Source organism: Elgaria multicarinata, chromosome 1, assembly GCF_023053635.1.
Source record: "Elgaria multicarinata webbii isolate HBS135686 ecotype San Diego chromosome 1, rElgMul1.1.pri, whole genome shotgun sequence".
Classification (NCBI taxonomy): Eukaryota; Metazoa; Chordata; class Lepidosauria; order Squamata; family Anguidae; genus Elgaria; species Elgaria multicarinata.
Window position 1 is genome coordinate 6,524,515 of NC_086171.1, and position 26,492 is coordinate 6,551,006.

General features: G+C 42.1%; 1 protein-coding gene across 1 annotated transcript; it reads left to right on the top strand.

Moving 5' to 3' along the window:
• The first annotated feature begins 235 nt into the window (after nucleotides 1-235).
• Nucleotides 236-24,241, top strand: ARF1 (ADP ribosylation factor 1). The gene is made up of 5 exons (XM_063122616.1): nucleotides 236-350; nucleotides 13,629-13,813; nucleotides 16,387-16,497; nucleotides 19,881-20,005; nucleotides 22,753-24,241. Exons 2-5 carry the CDS (start codon nucleotides 13,666-13,668, stop codon nucleotides 22,912-22,914), a joined length of 546 nt encoding a protein of 181 aa, XP_062978686.1. The 5' UTR covers nucleotides 236-350; nucleotides 13,629-13,665; the 3' UTR covers nucleotides 22,915-24,241.
• The last annotated feature ends 2,251 nt before the right edge of the window (nucleotides 24,242-26,492 follow it).

A 26,492-nucleotide genomic window follows, 5' to 3' on the forward strand; every position in this document is an offset into this window, starting at 1 on the left:
TTCCAACGCCCCGCCCCCCTGCTCAACCGTTTCGGCGCTTCAGATCGTCTCTCTCTCTCTCTCTCTCTCTCTTGCCCCCTTTCTGCCGCGTGAGGTAAAGCCGAGGGTGGGGGGGAGGGGAGTAGTAGAAGAAGAGGTGGAGGAAATTCCCTTGTTACCCGTCGTGCTTTGCGAGGCCGCTGGCACTGACGTGGCCGCCGGGAGCCGCCATCTTGTGTGCCTGGGCGCAGTGAGGGAGGGAAAGAGGCAGGAAGGAGAAGGAAGGCGGGGAGGGGGGGAAGAAGAAGAAGAAGAGAAGAGGAGAAAAACGCAGGAAGGAGCAGCAGCGAGGCCAACCGAGACGCCGCCCGGTAAGGAGAGCCCTTTTCTCTCCCGATTTTACCTCAGCTGGGGCTGGTGCGGAAGCGGCGGCCGAGCCCCGGGCGGAATCAGCGCCTGGGCCTAGCGCGGAGACAGGCGGCGGCGGGTGTGTGTGAGAGAGAGAGAGAGAGGAGAACGAAGAGCTCCCTTCGTGGGCCCTGCTTGCCTCCCCGACCCTCCCCACCACCCCTCTTGCCGCCAGGCTGAGGAAGCAGCCGCAGGCCGCACTGCAGGCTCGGACTCGGCTGGGGACGCGGGGCGGTAACGAATGGGCCCGACCCTTTTAAAAATCCGAGGCCTCCCCTTCCGAGCCGCCGACAATAAAACACATTTTTCCCTGACGACTCTTTTCCGTGGGAGGCAATGAGGCGCCTCCAGGCCTATTTCGCCCTTTCTTCCTGCTCCGCTTCCCCCCCCCTTCCGCATTGTGTATGAAATGTTGCTTATCTCCTGCTTGTTATTCTTGGGGGGGGGGGTCAAACCTCCCTTACCCCCCCCCAAATGGTTGCTTTCATTTAGACCGCTGGCTTTTTTTTCTCCTCCTAACACTTCCCCCCCCCAATAATATCGAAATGATCCAGGGGATTTTTCATCCCGCCCTTATAGAATAGCAGAGTTGGAAGGGGCCTACAAGGCCATCGAGTCCAACCCCCTGCTCAATGCAGGAATCCACCCTAAAGCGTCCCTATGGAATCATAGAATAGCAGAGTTGGAAGGGGCCTACAAGGCCATCGAGTCCAACCCCCTGCTCAATGCAGGAATCCACCCTAAAGCGTCCCTATAGAATCATAGAATAGCAGAGTTGGAAGGGGCCTACAAGGCCATCGAGTCCAACCCCCTGCTCAATGCAGGAATCCACCCTAAAGCGTCCCTATAGAATCATAGAATAGCAGAGTTGGAAGGGGCCTACAAGGCCATCGAGTCCAACCCCCTGCTCAATGCAAGATATAGTCTCCTTGCGTGTTTACAGCTGAAGTAGCAGCCTCTTTGATACCTATAATTGAAGGGTGATAGACATTAAAAATCCTGTCTTAGAAGGGGGCAGCCTGAAGCAATCCTGGCACCCCATGCTGGTCGGCTGCTTAGTTGCTCCAATGAGTGAAAAAATATTTAGTGTGAACTCAGCTTTTGGGGGTTTCATAGAGAATTGGAAGATAATCCCCCCTTCCCCCCCTTTTTTCTTTTCTCATCTGGAATTAGGGCCATGTGTTTGAGTGGACAACAGGGTGGGGAAGCTGACTTCGATCACTTAGTCACTCCTGCGTGACTTCATCAGCAGGACAAAAAGTTACGCAAGTGTAGAGGAGAACTCCTCCTCTTCTCCACTGGCAGTGAAGAAAATGGGGCTATGAGCCCATTTCCTGGGTTTTGAGTTGCATGTTTCCCCATGCGACAGACACAAGCGCAGTCCTATGGAATAAAGCAATTTCACTGCTACAAATACTAATTTCATAGGGTGTTTTCCCCCCTGAAATACAGGACAACATTGGCAGCCTTGGACTCATTGGCACTGTTAGGCTCTGCAACCAAATGCACTGCACTGGCAAAGATCCACCCTCTTGTATTTTAAGCTAATACAATTTCAGTTGAAAGATACTTTATTAAATTGCTTCTGGCATTGCCAACATGTGTGATAATGACAGATCCTTAATGTATAGTGAGGCAATGAAGGTGTTCCCAGTAGGTGTTCCCAGATCCTGTGAAAGTACTTGGAACCCCCTCTGTCTCTTCCTGGTCTTTTACAGGCTGTGGCCAAGTAGCAGAAAGAGTACTAGCCAACCCCCTCTCAACACCCTTCTTAAATTTTGTATGTCTTGCATTTGTGAGTCTGGCAGTGAAACGGTTCATTGTGCAGTGGAATGTGTCGTGTTTCATTTCGTAACGAATTGGACACTAGTACTTTTATTCAGGCATTTTGTTTGAATTACTTAGTTCCTTGAATACCTCTCCCCTTCGTTCAACAATATGCCACAGGTTTTGTTTTGAATGGGTTTTTATCAAAAGCTTCATGACTTGGAAGTAAATATTTAAAAGTAAGCAAGATCAGGAAGTATTTCTGAACATTTTTGGTGTGTTTAGTGAAGTGTACAAATTCAGGACCAGGATTAGAGAAGTTCAAATAAAAGAGGCTGTAGTCCAGCCTCTCCCAACCTGGGGTAATATCCAATGTTTGTCCTGCATAGAAAAGACATTGAAATGAATGAAACTTATTTGTGAATAACTAATTCCATTCATTTCAGTGGGCCTATTCTACGTAGGACTAACAGATGTTTTGGACTGCGACTCCCAGCATTCCTGGCCATTGGCCATGTTGACTATTTAACTTTGGTTTTCCCCATCCTCTCTCACCTTCCATATTTGACCCTTCATCAGAACTTGAGTCAGGAATATTCTGGGAATTATTGGGGGTGGGGAGTTGTTCATACCCTCATCTGAACAGCTGTGCCTAATTTTCTAGACCTGAAGGGTTAAAAGTTGACAATAGTGTGCCAAAGTCTCCACAGTACTGGAGCCTGTGTGTGTAGCTCTCCACAAAGAACATGTGCAGAGCGGGTGCTTGTTGGGAACAATTTGTTCTACTCCATAGGTGAGTAAATGGCTCATAATCCCTGGCCATTGCCCATACTAGCTGGGGCTGATTGAAGTTGTAGTCCAAAATATTTGGAGGGCACCATGTTGCATACCCCTGATATAGGCCACATTGTTAACTAACTCTGGTTGCTCACCCCAAGAAATAGTGTCCTGGTTTGTAAAACTGGTAAGAAATTCTTCCTTTCCACATATCCTTCTCTCATTTTCTTCTGACTCGCTTCTTTAGTTGCAGCTTCTAAGCAGCTGTCTGAAATGGTTCCATGAAACCACAGTGCTTACAGGTTGGTATATATAGCTAGAGTCCTTGGAGTTTGGCGATTGAATGGTTGGCTGGAACATGATTAGGAAATTACTGGTCCTGTGTTGATATAGACATTATTATCCTACTTAACAATATTCAAACGCGTTAGGTATTTATACCTTTATTTGGAGTTAGATTCGCAAACCATAAGCCAGCCTTCCCAAATGTAGTGCCCTCCAGGTGTTTTGGACTACAACTCCCAACATTCCTGACCATTGACCAAGCTGTCTGTGGCTAATAGGAGTCGAAGACCAAAACATCTGGAGATCATCACATCAGAGAAAGACTGCTATAAGCAGGTTTTGTTATGTAGAACCAATATTTGACATTGACACTTCAAAGAATACCCTTCCTGTAATATACTAGATCTTGTTGTGCAATCTCTTCAAGGAAGTATTAGCTTACAGTGGAGTATGAAGTTGGATTTATCAGTGTCTTAAAACGTTCCTGGGTTGTAAAGTTAGCCAGTTTCATTCTTTATCTTTGATAGTCCTTTTTAAATCTAAATTCCCTATGTTGACAGAACACACCTAGAAACTTTACAACTGTTAAGGGTAGAAAAAAGTTAACAGTTGAAATTATGGAGTTTTTAAAATGTACTCGGCTTCATACAGTGCTCCTTCTAAAGCAACATTGTCCCTGTTTAGGGTGGGGGGGGCATTGTAATTTGCCTAACACTATGTAATAAAACGTTCAGGTTCCTATTCTTCTGTCTGGTTTCCAGGCACCTAAATTTTTAACCTTATTTTAGGCTTTGTCTGAAAAAGCCTGTTGTATTGCAAGGTTTGATCCTCTCATCAAGGCAAGAGCAGATCCAGCTCTGACGAGTAAGATGAGACCAGGGATTCCAATGAACGAGGAGCTAAAGAGAAGAGGGGATCCAAACTGCCCCAAGCTCTGCAAGGCAGTGTGGTTTTGTCTCTGCACCCTACAGGCACTTCAAGATTGGTTTGTTCATTGGGCTCTCTCTTCCAACTCCAAGCTGAAGGGAGGAGGTGAAAGCGTATGGGCCTGCGTCTCTGCCTAATGGGGGTTCCAAGACGCGAGCACCTTTGGACACAATCAGAACAGGCCTCTGTCACCCCACCTCACTCCCAAAACTGAACTGTTGGAGAGCAAGGGCTTGTCTCCCTCTGAACTGTTGGAGAGCAAGGGCTTGTCTTCTACCTGCCTCTGGATTAGAGCTGGAGAAAGGAGCAAGACATTTTTCTCTGACACTGTGCTGCATTTCAGAGGCTTAGTACTAAGTCAGGGACAAAACCTTGCTTCTTGGAGAGGTGCTGGTGATAACACATTTTTGGTTGGTCAGTAAGGCCAGCCAAAGTTAGTTAATCCTTGATTGGAGGTATATTCCATAAGCACTAATTACTAGTTGAAAAAGGGAGGCATTTTGTTCTGCATGTATGATGATTTATAATTGTATAAAATGAAATTGTAAGGAGCAAAGGCCAGAGCATTGTACTCCTAAATCCCCTGTCAGGCTCCATACAAAAGGTTTGCCTTCCTGGTTAGACGAAGATCCGATTGTTTAATGTTCTGTCTCCAGTACTGAACAGGCAGATATTGCTGGAAAGACCACAAGTTGGGCACATTAGCTGTTGTCTGATGAGTCTCAGGGTCAAAAAGTATGTTGCCTTTGAAAATATGGGGATCCATTTATCTGTCATGGCTAATAACCATTGATATGCCTATTGTTCAAGAATTTCTCTAATCCTTTTTGAAAGTACTCTAAGCCAGTGGCCAGGGAATGAAATTCATAAGCTATGTATGCATTGTGTGAAGTCCTTCTTTTTTGATCTGGAAAAAGGAAATATTTCAAATAATGCATAATTAACCATTGAATTGTTTTGCTGATTGGGATAACAGGTTCCCTCCAAGTCTAAACTCTGCTTTTGCTGAAATGATGTTCCTTAAGCTGTTCATTCAATCTTACCCTTGGCCTATTCAGTGACTCCTTTTTGCCCTAGCAAAGTATAATAAAATATGCTGGAGTCACTAGAGCTTTGCTATAGGAAGAGATGAGTTGAAAATTAAAAATGAATGTTTGGGATATCGTACTTAAAATAGATAGCTTAGTGTTGCTTGCTTCCGACTTGAAACAAGAAAGTGTACTTAAGGAAGGTGCTTGATACCTCAGCTCAGAAACATTGAATGACTGTCTTGTCTGAGCAGTTACCAATAATTTACTTCCTTTACTGCCTGCTATGGTGTGATTCTCTACCATCCCCTCATATATTTGAAATGAAAACCTATTTCAACATTTTTATTTTGTTTATTAAATGTATATCCCACCTTTCCACTAATAGTACTCATGACAGCTAACTGATAGTTAGAGCATCAGTTAAAATATATCAAAAGATATGCACAAACAAAATAAGTCAACTTGTTATGATTTCATTGCTTTTCCTTATGAATTTGAGTCATGTATGACCTCAACAAGGTAAGCAAGTTATTTGTATAGGTTTGGAGTAGGGGTAACTTCATGCCCTCCAGATGTTTTAGATTTCAGATCATATAAGCACCAGCTAACCTTGACCCATGATCAGGGATTGTGGGAGCTGTAGTCCCAAACGTCTAGAGGGTACCAGGTTGCCTCCCATGATTTGGAGAATAGTTAAAGATGCAGGTGGCAAGAAGGGCATATCCATAAATGGATCTTGCCTTGATTTCTGCAGAAAGAAATTTCAGTACAGAATTAACAATATCAAATCACAGAGCTGCTGTTCTTACTAAGTAGCATAATGTAGGTATCGCAGGCTGTTCATGTCTAGGATATTTACTGGGGGAATGAAATGTGAAAGTGAAATTCCATTGAATTCATCTTGAGAGAGTCTTTCTACCAGACTGAAAGTGTTGCAAGATTAGCTGTACAGTCTTGAAATCCTAATAGCAACTCACAAGCCCTCTCTTTTAGCTTATAGGCAAAGGATTTTAGTACACTTCCTGCTACAGCAGCTGTTTTTTGTGTATTATTCAGCAATCTTTCTTGCTGCATGCAAAATTCTAACTTTATTTCTTGTTTCTATAATTCTACAGATAATTTGCTGATGTTTCCATTCTGATTCTTCTCCCATAGGGATCTCAGTCCAAATGTTTCCCACTACTGTTTCCTTTATCCTCTAATTAATAATCACACTACAGTGTAAACACAGTTCTGTATTTGTGTGTGCTGAGTTAAGTAACAAGTAATGCAGCTTAATATTTAAGCAGTTTAGAGCTAGGATAAGGGAGTATGTTGCAGTACACCACAGTGCCATGTATACCCTGTGCTTATCCAGGCACATTCTCTTTTGATTTTATTAGATATGAAACAAGGGGTGTTCAAGGAACAGTTTGGTCTTTCTATTTTGTGGAGTGCTGTACTTGACAAATAAACTATTTAAGGAGTGATTGAAAGTTAGCAGCAAATAGCTCTGGACATTATAACTTTTCTGTATCTAGCATTCTGCAATCTAGTGCAAAAATCTAATAAGCAATAAAATTATCAAAGGATACATTTAGGACTGAACTAGAGGGTATACTGTCAAGCAGACTAGAAAACCTAAAAGGGACAGAGTTCTCCACAAAAGTGCTATGGGTAACAATACCAGGCTCCAAAACTAATTTAGTTCTGGGATCATGCTATCCTTCCCCAGACCAGAACACTCAGGGTCATCTTGAGATGGAAAATGAAAGCAAGCATGAGGAAGTGTTGTAATAATGGGTGTCTTTCAATTACCCCCCACATTAACTGGATAAATGCATGTTGCAGTTATGACAGAGAGGTTAAATTTCTCTATGCCCTGAACTACTGTGCCTTTAAACAGTTGTTCATGGAACTGACCAGAGGAGAGGTGACCCTGGATTTAATCTTAGTGGTGTTGTCCAGGACCTAGTATGAGATGTGAATGTTGTAGAACCAATTGGAAACTGTGACCACAATGCTATCAGATTTAAAATAGATTTCAGTGGAAAGTTGCCACAGAAGTTCAAAACAGGCATGTTTGGCTTCTAAAGATGAAACTTCTCTAAAATGAGGGAATGGTAAAAAGGAAGTTAAAAGCAGGAGTTAAATCCCTTCAAAATGCATGGAGGTTACTCAAATCTACAATAACAGAAGCTCAGATAGAATGTATATCACAGGTTAGGAAAGGTAGCACCAAGTCCAAGAGGTCACCAGCATGATTAACAAACAGTGCCAAGGTTCATTTTGACGCCAAGTAAAAACTCCTTCATTTCGATGCCAAGTAAAAAAAATGGCTTTTTAACAAAGCCTTTGATGGTTAAATTCACTAAGATGGCACATTGTTTTAACTTGGTTCATGGTTTAATTTGTTTTTAACTGTGCATATTTATTGTTTTATGCTGTATGCTTTTATCTGAACACCGCCCTGAGATCTTAATGCTATAGGGCGGGATACAAATGTTTTAAATAAATAAATAAATAAATAAGGTAGCTATTAGAGAAAAGAAAATTTGCTTCAGAAATGTGAAGTCTTGCCCAAGTGAGGAAAACAAAAGGGAGCACAAGCTGGCACAAATGAGATGCAGGCAGACAATAAGAGATGCAAAAAAAATTTTTTTTTAAAAAAAATTGAGCATATCACTAACAATATCAGGGTTGACGATAAATAATTCTTTAAATAAATCATAAGCATTAAACCAGCTAGGGTGATAATGGAGTGAAAGGAGAACTAAGAGAGGGTAAGGAAGTTGCAGAGATATGAAACATGTTCTGAAGATCAATCTCTGTACCAAAAGACTAGAGAATGCCCAACATAGCACCATTTTTTAAAAAGGATTCACAGGGCATCAGGGAAATTACAGGGCAATTAGCTTAATGTCTATTCCAGGTAAATTTGTTGAAAGCGGTATTGAAAATAAAGTTAGTTAGCATATAGAAGAACAAGCCCTGCTGGAAAATAATCTGCATGGCTTCTGCAAAGGTAAGTCATGCCTCACTAACCTTGTAGAGTTCTTTGAGAGTGTCAATAAACATGTGGATAGTGATGAGCCTGTAGATATTGTTTACTTGGACTTCCAAAAGGCTTTTGACAAAGTCCCTCACCAATGACTCCTAAGCAAACTTAACAGTTGTGAAATAAGAGAAGTTATCGTATGGATCAGTAGCTGATTAAAGAACAGGAAGCAGAGAATAGGAATAAATGGCAAATTCTCCTGATGCATGGATGTAAACAGTGGGGTCCCACAGGGATCTGTATTGGGACCAGTTCTTTTCAACTTGTTAAAAAATGATCTGGAATTAAGAGTGAGCAGTGAAGTGGCCAGGTTTGTTGATGACATCAAATTGTTAAGGGTAGTGAAAACAAAACGGGATTGTGAGGAGCTCCAAAAGGATCTCTCCAAACTGGTACCAAAATGGCAAATGGAATTCAGTGTAAGCAAGTGTAAAGTGATACGCATTGGGCCCAAAAAATCCAACTTCATGTATAATCGTATAGGATCTGAGATAGTGGTGAATGACCAAGAAAGAGATTTTGATGATGTGGGTCAACAGCTCAATGAAAATGTCAGCCCCCTCTATGCAGCGGCTTTGAAAAAGACAAATTCCATGTTGGGCATAATTAGGAAAGGAATTGAAAATTAAACTGCTAATATATTGCCCTTATGCAAATCTGTAATGTGACCATACTTAGAATATTGTGTACTGTTCTGGCCACTGCAACTAACAAAACTATTGTAGAGTTGGAAAAAGTGAAAAAATGAACAAGAGCCTGGAGCAACTCCATCGGGAAAGGTTACAGCAGCAGGGATTGTTTAGCTTAGAACAAAGTTGAATAACAGCGGTGGTGGTGGGGGGGGGGCATGATAGAAGTGTACAATGTTATTCATGGCATGGAGACATTTTTCTCCCTCTCATAATACATAATACAAGAACCCAATGGGATTATCCCTTGAAGCTGAACGGTGTAAAATTCAGGACATATAAAAGGAAGGACTTCTTTACACACTGCATAGTGAGACTATGGAATTTACTAGATAAATTCCTGGTGTAGAAGGCTGTCAATTGCAACTAGTCCTGATGGCTATGTGCTACCTTCAATATCAGAGGCAGTGTACATATGTACACCAGTTGTTGGAGAACGTGGGCGAGAGAGAGGGTCCTGTTGCACCCATGTCCTGCTGCTAGGTTCCTGGTCAACAGCTGGATGGACACTGTAAACAGAATGGTGGACTGATCCATCATGACTCTCCTTAAGTTCTTAAGATACAGTGATGGCCACCAATTTCAATGACTTAATCTTAATTGTGGGTTCCCAGGGGTAGCTGATTGGCCACTGTGTGAGCAGAATACGACTAGATGGATCCTTGGTCTGATCCAACATGGCTCTTCTTATGTTATGTAGGACGTGTAGGGCTGCCAAAAGCTGCAATGCTACAAACTCGCTTCTTCCCATAACATCTATTATAGAATATTTGATGCAAAGTCATTGCATTGCACAGTTTCCCTACGCTGCCAGTGGCAGCAAATGAAGTAAGGTATTGGTGGGAAACTCTGCAACACAAATGACATCACTTCATGTGTTCTCTTTTATGTGGGGGAGCAAGAAGGAGATGCATGAGACCCAGAATCCTTCTCCCTAGGGGTTCCCTACATAATTTGAAAGAGAACTGCTTTCAACATTTGGGGGAAGTGCAAATGGGCAACACAGGGTTGGTATTTGAAGTGGAGGCAGGAGGTATTTCAACCTCATGTCACTGTTTTCTGCAAGAGGAAGGGATCACTACCATTTGAAGAGATTATCTTTTTTTGCCCCTGTACACTTTCCCTCCAGACACAATGGAGTTTCCTACACAGTTATTATTGGATGTGATAGATATTAAGCTGTGTTTGCCCATATGAAGCTCACACCTGTCTGCAGTGTATTATAGTGGAGAAGAATATATGCTGACGATTATTGCCTTGTGAAGCATCTTGGAAGGGGTGCTGAAAGGCCAGCTGTAAATAGGACAGATGCCTATGCTCATTTTCTGACATCAAATGCATTGGACAGTCTGCCCTTCTTATGTAGCAACCAGGACATTTCTAGTATCCTGAGGCACCCTTGTTTTATTTCGCAGATCTCTGATCTTTATCATTGTGGAGAAAGCTTGAAAATGTATATGTTCTCGAACAGTATATTTGAAATGTAGCTCTGTCAGTCTGTGATCGCAAGGGAATTCTCCTGTGGCAGTAGCACATGATACTGAAAACATTTCTTATCCAACTTGGCTATTGAGGGACTGAAATGCCTTGGAGCACAGTGGACAAGTCTGCACAGGACAGTAAGGCTAGAATCATGGTTTTCAGACAGGCCTGGGCAGGGAGACATACCTGGCAGGGGACAAAAAGTTTCAGGGAAAGGTAGGATGTTGAAACAGGTACAGTTTTAACCACACCAAGGCAAAGATCACTGATTCAATTTGGATTTTTTTTTGGGGGGGGGGCATTATCCCATCCCCACTTTGACTTGGGAAGCATTGTTACTTTGTTTTATTACCTTATATGTGATTTTAGGAAGGATCTGATTGTTTTCAATTCTTCTTTCTAATGCTGGTGCTGGATTAGTAACCCAGTCCAAAGTCTTCACACATAGCAGTAAGCTGCATGTATCTGCTTGTATGCTAAGATTTCTGCATGCTTTGTGATGGATTGGAAACCGGTGGGGGACAATAGAGCATAGAGTTAGTGTAGCAGGGAGGGCAAACTGAAAAGGGCTAGTAAGAGATGGTTACTTGCATCTATAGGGGGGAAATGACACAGGTTAGTTGGTCCAGCAGGAAGTGGGGATGTTTGGGAAAGGTATATAGAGTTGAATGAGACTGAAACAATGGTGCAAATCAAGGTTTAAGATAGCACTCAGGCTTTAGGAGAGGCCGGAACTGGGATTGAAGGAACTTTGCCTTGCAAAGAGGAAGGGGTTTGGTCATGAGTTGGTGGTGATATGGAAGCCAGGACCTGGAAATGACGGTTTGTAGTACTGAAGTGGGGCACTTCTTCTTCTTCTTCTTCTTCTTCTTCTTCTTCTTATTATTATTATTATTATTATTATTATTATTAATTTATATAGCACCATCAATGTACATGGTGCTGTACAGAGTAAAACAGTAAATAGCAAGACCCTGCCGCATAGGCTTACAATCTTAACTGAGTCATTGCCTAGAAACTATACACTTGAGCTATTAAGTACACAATTTTCATCTTCCTGATTGCCTTAAATCTTTATGTCATAGATAGTTGTATTCTGATTAATTTATATTCCCTCAACTCTGAAATCTTCCAGGCATTAACTTTTGCCTGTTTTTGGAATATTGTTCTTGTACTTTGTCTACACTCCAAAACCATAGTTAAAATGACAGTTCAGCGAGTTTCTAAAGACCTCTAAAAGAAAGTCCTCATAATGAGTGTAAGGAAAGATGAAGGTATTTAATACAGCAGGGAAGTACTTCCTTTGTAGCCTTCTCAGATGTTCATCAAAGAATTCCCTAGAAAGTTAACGCCATAATGACAAAGCACACTATGTAAATATTGAGCAAGCAGATTCTGTAGATGTAATTAGCCTTTCGTACTATAAATACAATGCTTGGAGAGAGAAATTTCCAAAATATTGCTATAGCTCCCCAGTTGTGAATACTTGTGTAACAATCCCCAAAACTCATCTGACTAGATCCCTTGATGATTGGCCATCTTTCATCTGCTTCGAATGTGAAAGGGCATTAACAGTTTTGAAGGATTGTTAGGTGTAACTGTTCCTGAGTAGTCATGTTGGTGCTCCAGTATCCTCTCCACGCGACATTTGATCACGCTTAACTTTTAGTTTTATGAAGTTCCAAAAATGCTGCAGTTGAACTATTGAGTAAGTATTTATTTATTTAAATCACTACAGAACCTTAAAAAAAATAGTTTGCTGACTCCAGAGTAGTCTCATTGCAGTCTGAAGGGCAAGGCCATAGCTCAGTTGGTAGAGCACACACTTTGCACAATCCCTGACTTCTCCAGGTAGGGCTAGGAAAGGCTCCTGCCTGAAACCCTGAAGAACCACTGCCAGTTGGTGTTGATAATACTGGGGTAGTTGGACCAATGGTCTTATCTCTGTATAAGGCAGCATCTTTGTTCCTAAGACTGTAAACTACTCAGTTTATGGGCTGAGATAATGAGTTCAAATGTATACATAGCTGTGATCCTTTTATAGGTTGTTATAGGTACTACTAAGCAACCAGGAGCAATTGGTCTGTGCCATTTCAAAGCTGCATGAAATATGCTGTCATGGATACATGGTAATCATAAAGTGTGTTGCATGCACCTTCCTTCTAAACAGTCTAAGCCAGCCTTCCCCAATCTAGTGCCCTCTGGATGCTTTGGATCTACTCCCATCAGCCCCAGCCAGCATGGCCAATGGACAGGAATACTGGGAGTTGTAGTTGAAAACATCTGGAGGGCACCAGATTGAGGAAAGTGCATGCAGTTGGAATTCAGTGTGCTGCAGTGAATGGACACTTCTCAGGAAAGTTCGTGATAAACTTCCTGTTTGAACCATTATGATTTTTATGGTTTTAATTTTTGTGAACCGCCCAGAGAGCTTTGGCTATGGGGCAGTATAAAAATGTAATAAATAAATAAATAGATGACTTAGATATGGTCATCTATTTATTCAGCGACCAACTATTTGTTAGTCCTTATTGCTTCTTAAGGTTAACTGCCCTGTAACATTTCTACCAAAAGTAACAGAGGTGCTGTAGTTTACAGATTTTTTGAGGGTTGGCTTAGTGGTTGAACATGTTTCAAGCAGGGGTGTGCTCCCAAAATAATTAGATACCTAGCAATAAAATTAGAATACAATGTCTAGTTATTAGGTTTGGCCGTTACTGCATTGCATCTTGAGTTCTTGTTTCGTGATATACTTTCCAAGTGGAATCCAGAATTACATCTTGTCAACACTGCTGAGTAGTGTTGACAATTGTTTCAATGGAAGTTGAATTTCACAGAACATGGCCACTGTGTGTATCATCTCTTTGCCCTACCAAGCTTGAGAGAGCCATTTCCGTAGGGTTTCTGTGGAATACTATCCTATCCTGGATAGTAGGAAAGGCATTTAATGCAGTAAACTGCCAGTCTCTTTTACCAAAGCATTTATTTGTCTTGTGCTGAAAATATATCTTGCTCTTGCTCTTTCTGCACTATCCTCAGCTGCTTGAACCTACAAGTGAAAAACATTCCATTCTAAGTGCCTGTTCATACTCATAAAACTTCTATTCGACATTGAACCTCTATTGTGCACCCTTGGATGTAAATTCCACTGAGTTCAAGGGTGTTTTTTTTAATTCCCAACGCTCAGACTAGTTATTACTGTGATGCCATATAGAACTAACTTGTCTTGAATTTCTTATCTTCTAGATTTCTTTGGCTAGTGAGTAAACATCAAGACACAATCATGGGGAACATTTTTGCTAACCTCTTCAAAGGCCTCTTTGGCAAAAAAGAAATGCGTATACTTATGGTGGGACTGGATGCGGCAGGAAAGACTACTATATTGTACAAACTTAAACTCGGCGAAATAGTAACTACCATCCCTACTATAGGTAAGTTTGTAAACAGCTTCCCATTACGATTATATGACTGTTTTCAAGCATGTTTAAAACAAGATTTAAGACAGCAATTACATGCAACTGACTTGGGAGCAAGTTCCATTCAGCGCAATACTTCTGCGTAAACATACATAGGTTGGCACTGTGTATGTCTGTGATGTGTTAGCAACAAAGAACTTGCTGCCTACTTGAAACAAGGATTTGGTTCTTTGCATGTTTGCTGGGACTATGGGGTGATCCTTGTTTATGGACACATCACAATTTGGTCGTTAAGAGCACGATGAAGCTCCGAGGTTTCATTTCTCTCCATTTGGTCACCTTAAAGTACAGCCTTCAAGAAAGGAGCTGAGTATTGCTATAATTTTAGAAGAAAATATTGGCATTCATGATGAATATTCCAGCTCAGTTTGCTTCTTTGGATGAAGCAAGGGTGGGGAACATGTGGCCCTCCAAATGATGTTGGACTTAGGGACATAAGAAGTGCCCTGTTGGATCAGGCCAAGGGACCATCTAGTCTAGCACTCTGTTCACACAGTGGCCAACCAGATGTCAACAAGGGACCCACAAGCAGGACATGGTGCAACAGCACCCTCCCACCCAAGTTCCCCAGCACCTGGTGCACACAGGCTTTCTGCCTCGAATACTGGAGGTAGCACACAACCATCAGGGCTAGTAGCCATTGATAGCCTTCTCCAGGAATTCATCCAACCCCTTTTAAAGCCATCCAAATTGGTGGCCATCACTACATCTTGTGGTAGTGTGTTCCATAATTTAACTCTGCGCTGTGTGAAGAAGTATTTCCTTTTATTTGTCCTGGATCGCCCACCAATCAGCTTCATGGGATGACCCTGGGCTCTAGTATTTTGAGAGGGAGAAAAATGTCTTCCTATCCACATTCTCCATACTATGTATAATTTTGTACACCTCTATCATGTCTCCCCTTGACCTTTTTTCCAAGCTAATCAACCCCAGTTGATGTAACCTTCCCTCACAGGGGAGATGCTCCAGCCCCTTAATAATTTTAGTTGCCCTTTTCTGCCCTTTTTCCAGCTCTATAATATTTTTTTAAGGTGTGGTGACCAGAACTGTACACAGTATTCTAAACGTGGTTGCACTCTAGATTTGTATAAGAGCAGTATGATACTGGCCGTTTTATTCTTAATTCCTTTCCTTATAATGCCTATCATGGAGTTTGCCTTCTTTACAGCAGCCGCACACTGGGTGGACATTTTCCTCGAGCTGTCCACCACAACCCCAAGTTCTCTTTCTTGTTCAGTCACTGCCAGTTCAGATCCCATTAGGTTATACTTGAAGTTGGGTTTTTTTTTGCCCGAACATACATCACCTTACACTTGCTTATGTTGAACCGCATCTGCCATTTGGATGCCCACTCTCCCAGCTTGGAGAGATCCCTTTGGAGTTCTTCACAATCCCTTTGTGTTTTAACAACCTTAAATAATTTGGTGTCGTCAGCAAACTTAGCCACTTCACTGCTCACTCCTAATTCCAGATCATTTATGAACAAGTTGAAAAGAATTGGTCCCAATAACAATCCCTGTGGGACCCCACTATTTACTTCCCTCCATCGGGAGAATTTACCATTTATTCAACTCTCATTATCCTTCTCCATTAGCTATGTTGGCTAGAGCTGACATGAGTTGCAGTCCAACAACATCTGGAGGCCCACCCATTCTCTACCCCTGGAATAAAATCTGCTCTATCATAAAGGCTTAAGGCAGGTTACCAGTTATCTTATTGATCTCCCATAGCAGCCCTGTGATTTAGTTCAACCATATTTCCACTTTAAGGGTGAGACACTGGTTGTGTAAGTGTAAGACCTCCAGTAAATCCATTAAAAGTCTGGAGCCCATACTCTCCAAATGCAAATGTTCTTTGGATTTATTTATTTTTAAAGTAACTTGGGGAAATATAATAGAAGAAGCATTTACATTTCTCCAGTTCTCAAGTTTAAATTGTCAACTCAGGGTTGTTGTTTGGGGTGGGGGATTCAAAAGAAGGAATATTGCGCAATTAAACATCCAATATGTGAAGCTTGGCCTGCGTGGTTATGAAAGTAACCCACAAATATTGTAGTTTACCATGGCCTTCAGATTCATTTATTACATTTTAAGACCACCCAATATCTGACGTTCTCTGGGAGATACACACGTAAATGAAAAACATAAAATAAAGTTCAGTTGGTAGTTCGTTTCTAGTGTGGCCTTTCAATACAGAGCAAGCTACAATTCCAAATCTAGCAGTCTACCATTTGGACCAGAGTGATTCACAATACTCGCCTTTCCAGATCCAAAAACATGTTTGTTGAATAAGCTATGTGCTCCTCACTTGGGTAGTACATGCTAGGGTGGGATTAGTGTGTATTTGAATACAGAGTTTAAGATTGGTTTATACAGTGAGATTATAATCACCCTAAGGCCAACTGGCAAGGCTATGGGAGTTGATATATCATTGAAATTATTTGCTTTCTCATCCACTTATATCACATGGACAAGCACAGCTTTTCACCTGTGAACTGATTATATTCTCTTCCATCATTTCTATTTCAGGTTTCAATGTAGAAACAGTAGAATACAAGAACATTAGCTTCACAGTGTGGGATGTAGGTGGCCAGGATAAGATCAGGCCACTGTGGCGCCATTATTTCCAGAATACACAAGGTGAGTTGCCTTCTGTAATGTCCATATACTGATTGTATTAACTGGAAACCCATTTGAGAGTTCAGTCAGTGTGCATGAGATTCCTTCATTTACTCCATAACTGCATTGATAGCATCAAGCGAACGTCAGTCTTCTCTGTCCACAGAACTCTTGTCAGACAGGATGTGAAACATGCAATAGGGATAGTCTCTTCATGGCACAGGTATCCAGATGGGGCATCTCCCTTTTCAGCTAGGGTATTTTAATGCATTCACCCATGTGACACAATCTGTGCAGTTGCCCTTTGAATATTTTCTCTGTGTGTGTGCAAATAGTTGCATCTCCCACAAATGTAAAGGCCTGTAGTTGCATGCAAAAGGCCCTGTGTTCAATCCCGGACAATCTCCAGCTAGGGCTGGAAAAAGCCCATGTCTGAAACAATGCATAGTTAAACTATGCAATTCATTACCACAAGATGTAGTGATGGCCACCAATTTGGATGGCTTTCAAAGGGTGTTGGATAACTTCCTGGAGAAGAAGGCTATCAATGGCTACAAGCCCAGATGGTTATGTGCTACCTGCAGTATGAGAGGCAGTGAGGCATACACTAGTTGCTGGGGAACATGGGTGTGAGGGTGGTATTGCAGCATGTCCTGCTTGTGGGTCCCTGGTTGACAGCTGGTTGGCCACTGTGAACAGAGTGATGGACTAGATGGACCCTCGCTCTGATCCAGCAGGGCTGCTCTTGCGTTATTTTCTTAAAACTATGCCAAGCTGCTTCCATTTAGCATTGACCAGCATTCCCCAACTTGGTGCTTTCCAGATGTGTTGGCTGGTAATGATGGCAGTTGCAGTCAACACATCTGAAGGGCACCAGATTGGGAAGGCTGTTGCAGATGGTATCATGAGATATACCATGGTTCTGCTACGGTTTAATTTGAAATGGCAGTGTGGAGAGGGGAGGAGTTCCCATCTTCACATTTGGCCTTTGGCTAAATTCTGCACTTGGGATGCTGGTCCCTCTTGGGTGAACATGTCAGTAACATTAACCAGTTGTCTGCCCCCCTCTTTTAAATAAAATAAATCCAGAAAAATGTATGGCAACTTTCTAAACTTGAAACCTATTCCTAGCTAATGCAATCAAAATCATTTACTGTCCACATACTTCTTTCCTGGTCGCCTGATGGCCTGTTAATTTTTATTCTTCTGAAACAGTGATGTATTTTATTTATTAAAAGATGTCACTGTTTCTGTCAAAAGATTTTGACTGTCCTGGCCATGCCTCTTCCAGCCCTCACGGCTGACTTGGCAGGTGCTCTAATGGGCCAGCATATGTTTTGTTTTCAGAACTGTGTGTACAGAAGCAGTTGTATCTATAATGCAGGCAGACAGCTTGCTGTTGACAGCTGTTCTCTCACTACTTTTGAAATTACTTGCTGCTTTGACTTAATGAACGGGTTCACATGCCAGCCGCCATTTTGAATGTGCAAGTCGTGATGGGCACACACCATGGCTTGTTGTATTGCATGAACTTGGGCGACATGGGTTATGCGAGGGTTAAACAACCCCCGCATAACCCTTGAACAACACATAGGCTTGCATATTCAAAATGGCAGCTGCCAGACACCACGAAGCCCCATGGGTTAATTAACCCCCAGTGGCTTTGCGTTAGGCTTAGTGCGGACAGCCCCCTTGTGTCTAAGTTGTTGTGATCCAAAACCAGAATCACTGGAAAAACAAGTTGGCACACTTGTTTTTGCACCGCAGTTAACCCAGGTCACCTTCATTTCATTGTCTTGATAAATCCTTCATGGTTCAGTGATAGAGAAAAGAGATTTAACTCTACGATAAGAGTGTATGCTTAGCATACAGAAGGTCCTAGGTTCAATCCATGGCATCATCAGGTAGAGCTAGGAATTGCTCCTGTCTGAAACCTTGGAGAGCTACGATCCGTCAGCATAGACCAGGGTTAGGCAATCTGGTGCCCTCCAGATGTTTTGAAGTGCAACTTCCATCCTCAGCCGACATGGCAAATGATTGTGGGAGTTGTAGTCCAAAACATCTGAAAGGCACCAGGTTGCTTACCCTGCCATAGATATTACTGACTAAGATGGACCCACAGTTTGTATAAGACCACTTTCTCTATGCACATGGAATATTGCATGTTGAGTAAAGCAGCTACTGAAGTCTAAAGCAACTAGACTTAGGCTCTAAATTTGAGCCTCTGCCGCAAACTCAGTGATCATTTATGCCCTAGTACACTGGCAGATAGCTGGCTTAATTCTGCTTTTTGGAAGCAAAATGCTGGGCACTGACTTCCTTACTTGCCAGAAGAAAAGGCGGTCACTATCTCTTAAGCTCAAGAAGCACTCAGCTAGCTTGCTGCTGTTGTCATACGTGCAGAAGTTAAGAGCGGATGGCTGAAGGCGTCATTACGAGCACTCCTGCATAATATTGTGTAGCTTCTCCTTGCCTGTTTTGTATTTGGAAGTGTATAAAGCATCCAGTCGGTAGCTGTCTTTTTTTTTTGCATATAGGTTTCAAAGCCCTTTCAAGGTGAGCTATTTTTAAAGTACCTTTTCCAGCATGTTGTAGTTTGGCTACATCATGTTGCTGATGGAAATTTTAACCATCATGTTGGTCTTAGCTACGTAAAGTATGGGATGGTCTCCCTTGAACACTGCCAGTCAGCATCGCCTTGGGAGCTGTTGGCTGAAAGTTGGGGGAACAAATATATGAGGAGTTGCCGCCATCATGTTATGTGTGAAGTGCAACTGCTTCCACTCTTTCCTGTTGGTGTTAATAGTTCCACCTGCAGCCTTGGCATACAGAATTGTGCTGCGCACGTGTTAACATCTTTGTAACTCCCTCTCGGAGAGCTCCAGTCTTATTTAAAGAGTTCATACTCCGCCTTTCCTATCTTGTTTGCAAATGCCTGGAATTCTCAAGTCAAACTGATCTTAATACATGCTTGGATTTTGAACAGAGCCCAGAAAATAGTTGTCTGCTTATGTACCACCCTAGGCTTGATTACATGCATTATTGGATTTTAATTTGAGAAAATGGCTTTATAAGTTTGTTGCTGTTAAATCACTGTGCACTTGTTTAAACCAAGTAATTGTAATGAACTGGATGAAGAGATATTTGGATTATAGACCATGTTACCTACCAATACCTAAAAGTATATGCATACTTTCTATGGCAATAGGCTAAGGTCCACACTTTGAGCCTTTCTGAATCGGAATCGAAATTATAGTAAAGCAGTGGTGAGGATTTGCTCCTTTAGCTGTCAGCATAATTGCTTGAACTAAAAATCCCCATTGCTTTGTCTTGAAATGTCTAACTGGACTGCTCTCCGTTAGAATATCTGGCATGTTCTTAGCTAACAATTGTTTTCTTTACAGGTTTGATCTTTGTGGTTGATAGTAATGACAGAGAGAGAGTCAATGAGGCCCGAGAAGAACTTATGAGAATGTTGGCAGAAGATGAACTCAGAGACGCTGTTCTTTTAGTGTTTGCTAACAAACAGGTAAGTGTTTCAGTGACTGAATAATGCAGCAAAAATGACTTCCAGGGTGCCCTTTGCCTGCCTCAGTTGTAGCCGCTTGTGAGAATAGGCATCAAGTTCTTATTTTCTAGTTGATTTTTGTGCTGTTTGAAATAGCAGTGGGCTGGAAACTATTCCTGCCAAAACGCAGAAGCAAAATGCATGATGCTATTGTAGGATGAGCTATGTCTTCTGTGACGCAACTGGCACTGAGAAATGCCCAGTGCTGCTTTTGCAAGGCAAGACTTACGATTTGCCTGATACATGATTCCCATGCTAAAAGCCGCTATGTGCCCCGATTCCTTATACGCAGTGTGGCTTATTAGCTGTTCCAAACTGCTGCAGCACTAAACAACCCAGAAGAATGAAAAATCATTTGCTGTACGGCAACACAATGCCCTGTTATATAAGGGATTCAACACATTCTAGACTAAACTGGACAGAAGTCTGTTTAAGGTGATTCCAAGCTTAGAGGAATCTTGGAGTAAGACTGCTGTCCTTTGGCAATTGCTTAATGTTAAACTGGAAATAGTTAAACAGAATATAAAATTAGAAGAATATATGGGACATCCCAGAACATCTGCTTGTGTTTCCTGCTCCCAACAAGGCTCATGTCTTCATCTCCGGTGTTTTTCCCCTGCAATTTGAAAACATTGAAAGAAAACCACTATTCAGGCTATCAAATCCCTATTGATCCGTAAGATTTAACTGACCTAAAAGGACTAATAAAACAGATGTGTTCATACGCTGTGTGATAACAGTGGCAAGAATGAATAGAGCTTTCTGTTAGAAAAGGTCATTTTCCCCCTCCAAAAGGATGATTCATTTCTGAGAATGGCTTAGATATCTCCTATGTTAAAATTAACCAACCATATTTATTTAAGAGAATGTCTAGCAATCTTATATATTAACTTTTTTTTTTTTAAAAAAAAAACCACCTTGGAGGAATTAAGTCTCCTGCAATTTGGCACTGACAGGCAGCGGAAATTGCTGCATTTCTGATCTTCCGCTCAGATTTTTGGATTGAAACTCACTGGCATCAGTGTGATAGCCAAAGAGTTTTAGCAGGCGGTGCGTAGACATTGCTGTTGATATATAAACTGCATTACCTCCTGCAGAGTTCAGTGGTTTTCTTTGAAAAGTGGCTCCATAGAACTGACAGCATAAGTTTGCTGTTCTTATTTCCACCTCAAAAAAATCTTGTGTGGGGGAAGGAGTCAGACCCCCATCAACTTGAAATCGGGTTAATTTAAAAGTCATTTCGGTTACTTCACATATTGGCTTAATCTCCATGCCAACAGGAAGCTGGCTCCATTTGATAGCAGTTTGTCTATACAACAGCTCAGTTAAATAATATCTGTGCAGTAAAGACATTTTTTAGACAATATTTTTTGGGGTGGGAAGCGGGTGTTAACCTTTTTAACCTCAGTCACTTCCTGGCTTCTTAAAGTCGAAGGTTTTATTTTAATTCCTAGCTAAAATGAAACAAATTACTACTCAATAAGATTTATGCAAACAGCATTCTGGATTTTGTGTAGCTGTAACCACTTTTGGAATCTTCAGGTTACAATGAAGCAATCAAACTTGGGTCCCTCAGTGTTCACAGAATCTAAAAGTAGGCACTGACGGCAGGTACACTAAATCAGAAACAAAAAGTCACTGTATTTTAAGTTCACTCATGCTAGGCTGTAATATCTCAGATCAGAACTGTAAATGTCCTTCCCTCCATGTAAACAGATAGTAATCTGACACTTACCTGCCCAGGCGTGGAAGTACTTGGGTAATGCAGAAATTGGCATCCTGAAAATTTGATCCTGTTTCTCAAAAGAGATGTTTCTAGGCCTCGGAATGGCAGCAGCATTTGTTCAGGGTAGAGGCTGGGGTCCTGAATAGCTCCTTTCCCTGGCCTTTGTTGCCTGGCCGGCTGGCTGACTTAGTGTGGCCTCCTTTGCGGAATCCGTTCAAATTATTTAACAGACTTGGAAGTTGAATAAAAAACGCAGAGAAGATTTCTGCCTGATTCCGAATCCAGGACCTGAGCTACTTTTGTCAGTATCTACATGGCCTTGGCCATTCTAAGGGTAGCCAGAGTAGTGTGCTACTTCATGCCAACTAGCTCACTGTGGCCATTGTGTGTGCTCATTGAATTAAGAAGGGGGGGTTGCTGCTAGATATGTGAGAGCACACACATCTATGGACTCAAGCAGGCCAAACATTTGAGCTGAGGGCAGCCTGTGACGAATGGGGTGGAGGATCTAACTATTGACAGTAAAGGACATGTCTTGTAGCAGTTCCGAATAGCTATGAAATGGATCTCGGCTGAAAATGGCTGTCTCATGATTTTTGTTCTGGTACTTCAGTTATGCCCCACTGGGGCAACAAGGGCTAATACATCTATATAAGGATGGTGGGAGCGTGGATAGATTTTTCTGGGTATAGTACCATATTTGAGGCCGAGGAGGAAATTTTGTCCAAGTCTAGTTTAACGTCTTCCGGGATGTTTTCTAGTGTATGGATTGGCTTGCTGGCTTGAGTAATCTGGAGCTTCAGGCACCATTACGCAGCATACCTGTTCTGTTAATTTTCACCGTCTAACCTGGCTTGCATAGGGCAATGGTAGATAGAAGACCTTGCCGTTAGGCAGAGGTTAGGCTGTATAATGTGGATCTTTCTTGTGATTCTCTGAAGGAAAAGTGCATATTTCTAAAGTCAGTTGCTTCCATTTTCAGGACCTGCCGAATGCAATGAATGCAGCAGAAATCACAGACAAACTAGGACTGCATTCTCTTCGCCACAGGAACTGGTATATCCAGGCCACCTGTGCCACTAGTGGAGACGGTCTCTATGAAGGACTGGACTGGTTGTCCAATCAGCTCCGAAACCAGAAATGAAGCCCTAAAATACTTCTCTTTCCCTTTTTCTCCACCTCTCCTTAGTCCCTCCTCCTCTTCCTCCTCTGCCCTTCGCTTTACTCTAACGTGGCAAACCATGCTACTTTGTGGTATTGAGTGCCAGAAGCTGTTTTCATTTCTCTTGTCACAGGATGTCCTTCACCATGCTGTACGTGTGGCAAATCCAAGCCTGAAAACAGTTTAGGTTTCTTATTTAATGTAAATAGTTCTTGTTTCCAATGAGACAGTTTCTGGTACTCCTATGCAATATTACTCAGCTTTTTTTATTCTAAAGAAAATCAACTCGCTGTTTAGTACTGGGAAAGGGATTTAAAATGGATTCAGAGAAGGGTTGCCAGTAACCTGGCTGTACACTAGAGCTGAATATGATCCCTCTTGGCTTGCGAGGTCTGTGTGGAGGCCAGATTTGGTGGCTATTTTTTAGCCTGGAGATGTCAGTTTCTTTTTTTTTAAAAAAAAGGAAAGCTGAAACACTTGAACGAAATGTCCATTGTGAGTTCTGCGACAACTTGAATACCAGCAATTTAACATGTTATGGATCATAGAATGAACAGCATTCTAGATCTTTCCGTGCTTTTTGTGTTTTTATGTGAATGTGAGACCCTTCTAAAGTCAGAGTTAGTTCAGTTTCGGCCACAGACTTAAGAGACACTGGCACACATACAAACACTGTAACCCTCAAGCTCTCTTAGATTTGGTCAAGAACGGTTTCTTTCGCTTGCATCTAATTTGGGTGCCACCTTAATTTGTTCTGTTTTTTTTTTCCTTCCCTAAAGTATTTTGGACTTTTCTTGTGTAGAAGTACTCCAGAAGGCAAATTCTTTCCACAGAGAGCACAGCAGCCCATAGCAGTTCTCAGCTCTGTCATCAGCAAGTACTGTACTTAAGTAAGAAATGCCATCCAAGCCATCTAATGTAGTGTCTAGGGGGGGAAATATAAAAGCATGAGAGTTTGGAGTTTCATTCCATTCTAGAAGTGTTTGATGCCATTTTTTGGAACAATCCCACATCTGTATATGTGTGAAAACCCTTCACATCCCTCATACTGCAAGGTTCAGATTTGCCATCAAGAAAGACCTCTAACTTTTTTTTTTCTTTTGTATTTTGATAAAACACTGAAGAAGCTGGAGCTGTTTAAACTTTAACTTGAGGAACTATCAGAACTGGTTTGTTTAGTGTTGTGGAAAATCTCTTTATTTGCTTTCAATACACAGTAATCAACTGTTTTGTATACTTGTTTTCAGTTTTCATTTCGACAAACAAGCACTGTAATTAAAGCTATTAGAATAAAAATCTCTTAACTATTTCTTGGGGTTTTCTTGCTTTGCCCGTTCCATCATGCCAGGATCCATAACCAAGTGCTTACTGAATAAAACCTTTCATGGTGTTTGTGCTCGTCAGTTTCTGCGTTGAGTCCTTACTTGGACTAAATGAGATCTCTTCCTTGGTCCTTAAATTGTGGGGGGTGGGGGCTCACCTTGCTCTTGCATGGTGAAATTGACCAAAATCCATGAGTTATTTCTCTTGGTACAGGTAACCCCCTAGCATTCCCAAGTCTGGTTCCACCTGATTTTATATTGGAGTGAACCAAACTTGTGGATGCTGGAGGACACACCCACATTAAGAACGGAAGAGTTATTCTGGATCAGACCAAAAGCTTATTTGCCCAGCATTCTGTCCCCATAGTGGCAAACCAGGTACCTATGGAAAGTCCACAAGCCGCACTTGAGTGCAATGGGGCCCTACCACTCATTACCCCCAGCAACCGGTATTGAGAGGCATACTTGAGTTAATATATATAGCCATCATGACTAGTAGCCATTGATAGCCTTACGTCCTTGCATTATTTTCCACATCCTGGTTCAACTCTTATTTGGGAACATGTCTAAAGGATATGGTGAGGTGCCTTCTGAGGGGAAAGTATTGGCAGGAACAGTTCAGTATGCCAAATCTCCTGAGGTAGATGCGACCCTCACTACAGGATTTGGACCCTCAGTTTACAGAGAGAAATGGGTTAGCCTTGTCCTCTATGAAGTCCCTATCAGTGGCTTCAGCTCATGAGGGCTGTCTATTGCCCCCAGTATCAGAAACACGTGCCTCTGAATACCAGTTTCTAGGGGGACATGCTCGTGTCCTGGTTTTGGGCTTCCCATTGGTTGGCCAAGGTGGGCACAAAATAGTGATGGAGATAGGCCTTTGAGCTGATGCTGCAGGGCTTTCCTTGTGTTCTTAGTTACCTGAGCAGGGGGCATGCTGACAGCCCTTTTCAGTTATGAGCAGGTTGTACCCCTTGTGTATATATATGTTCCCGTGTGGGAGGAGGGCCCGGTGAAAACGTAGCAGCATGGAGGAAGACATGTCAGCAGTTGTGCCTGAGCAAGGCTTCGTAAGTTAAGGAATGGGGCTTCGGTGCCCTACAGAACTTTGGAGCCTCCCCCATGGCTAACAAGTACATGAAAAAGCATTCAAAAGTAATGTCATGGGGTTTTCCTCTCAATGTCCATTGGTATAAAGTCGTTTCCTCACCTGCTGTTCTCCATATGCCTTAGACCACAGCTCCCAGTGTTCCTTATGTTTGGCCATGTTGATGGGAGTTGAAGTCCAAAACATCTGGCGATCTCCAGGTTGGAAAAGACTGCCTTAACTGTCTCCATGCACGCAGTTAAAAACTGCAGGTTTTCCCTTTCCGCCCAACTGGGCATTGTCTGAACCCCTGTGATGGCATAGAATGTTCATAAAGGTTTTAATTGGAATGAAATTAAAACCTCCGATAAATGTTTTGTGGGGGTAACCTTAATTCAAACATCAAGACAGCAGTGGACTGTCAATATATATGGGCCTTGAGGGCTAGGAGCGGAACAGGAAAAATGACCAAGGTGGTAGAGGGACTTACATTTTATGGGCTTGAAATGACCAGCTGCAATTTACAGAAACTTGAAATAAACCTGGACCACAAGGATTTTTGTTTCCTGGAATCTAAAACAAGAGGTGTTCTGGCAAAAATGTGATGTGTTCCCGTTTAATATTCCCTCTAGCAGACCACCTCCCTCTTTGCCCAGTTAATTGAGACTAAGGGGAGACACCGTGTTTCCTGGGCAGTGGTGGTATTTGTGGAATATCTCTATCTTCCTTCACTTGGACTCATGTGTGCACACGCAGGAAGTACTAGCAAGGTTCTTGACAGCTATGGTGACTGGTTATTATTATTATTTATTTATATAGCACCATCAATGTACATGGTGCTGTACAGAGTAAAACAGTAAATAGCAAGACTCTGCCGCATAGGCTTACAATCTAATAAAATCATAGTAAAACAATAAGGAGGGGAAGAGAATGCAAACAGGCACAGGGTAGGGTAAGCAGGCACAGGGTAGGGTAGAACTGACAGTATAAAGTCTGCACAACATCAAGTTTTAAAAGCTTTAGGAAAAAGAAAAGTTTTTAGTTGAGCTTTAAAAGCTGTGATTGAACTTGTAGTTCTCAAATGTTCTGGAAGAGCGTTCCAGGCGTAAGGGGCAGCAGAAGAAAATGGACGGAGCCGAGCAAGGGAAGGAGAG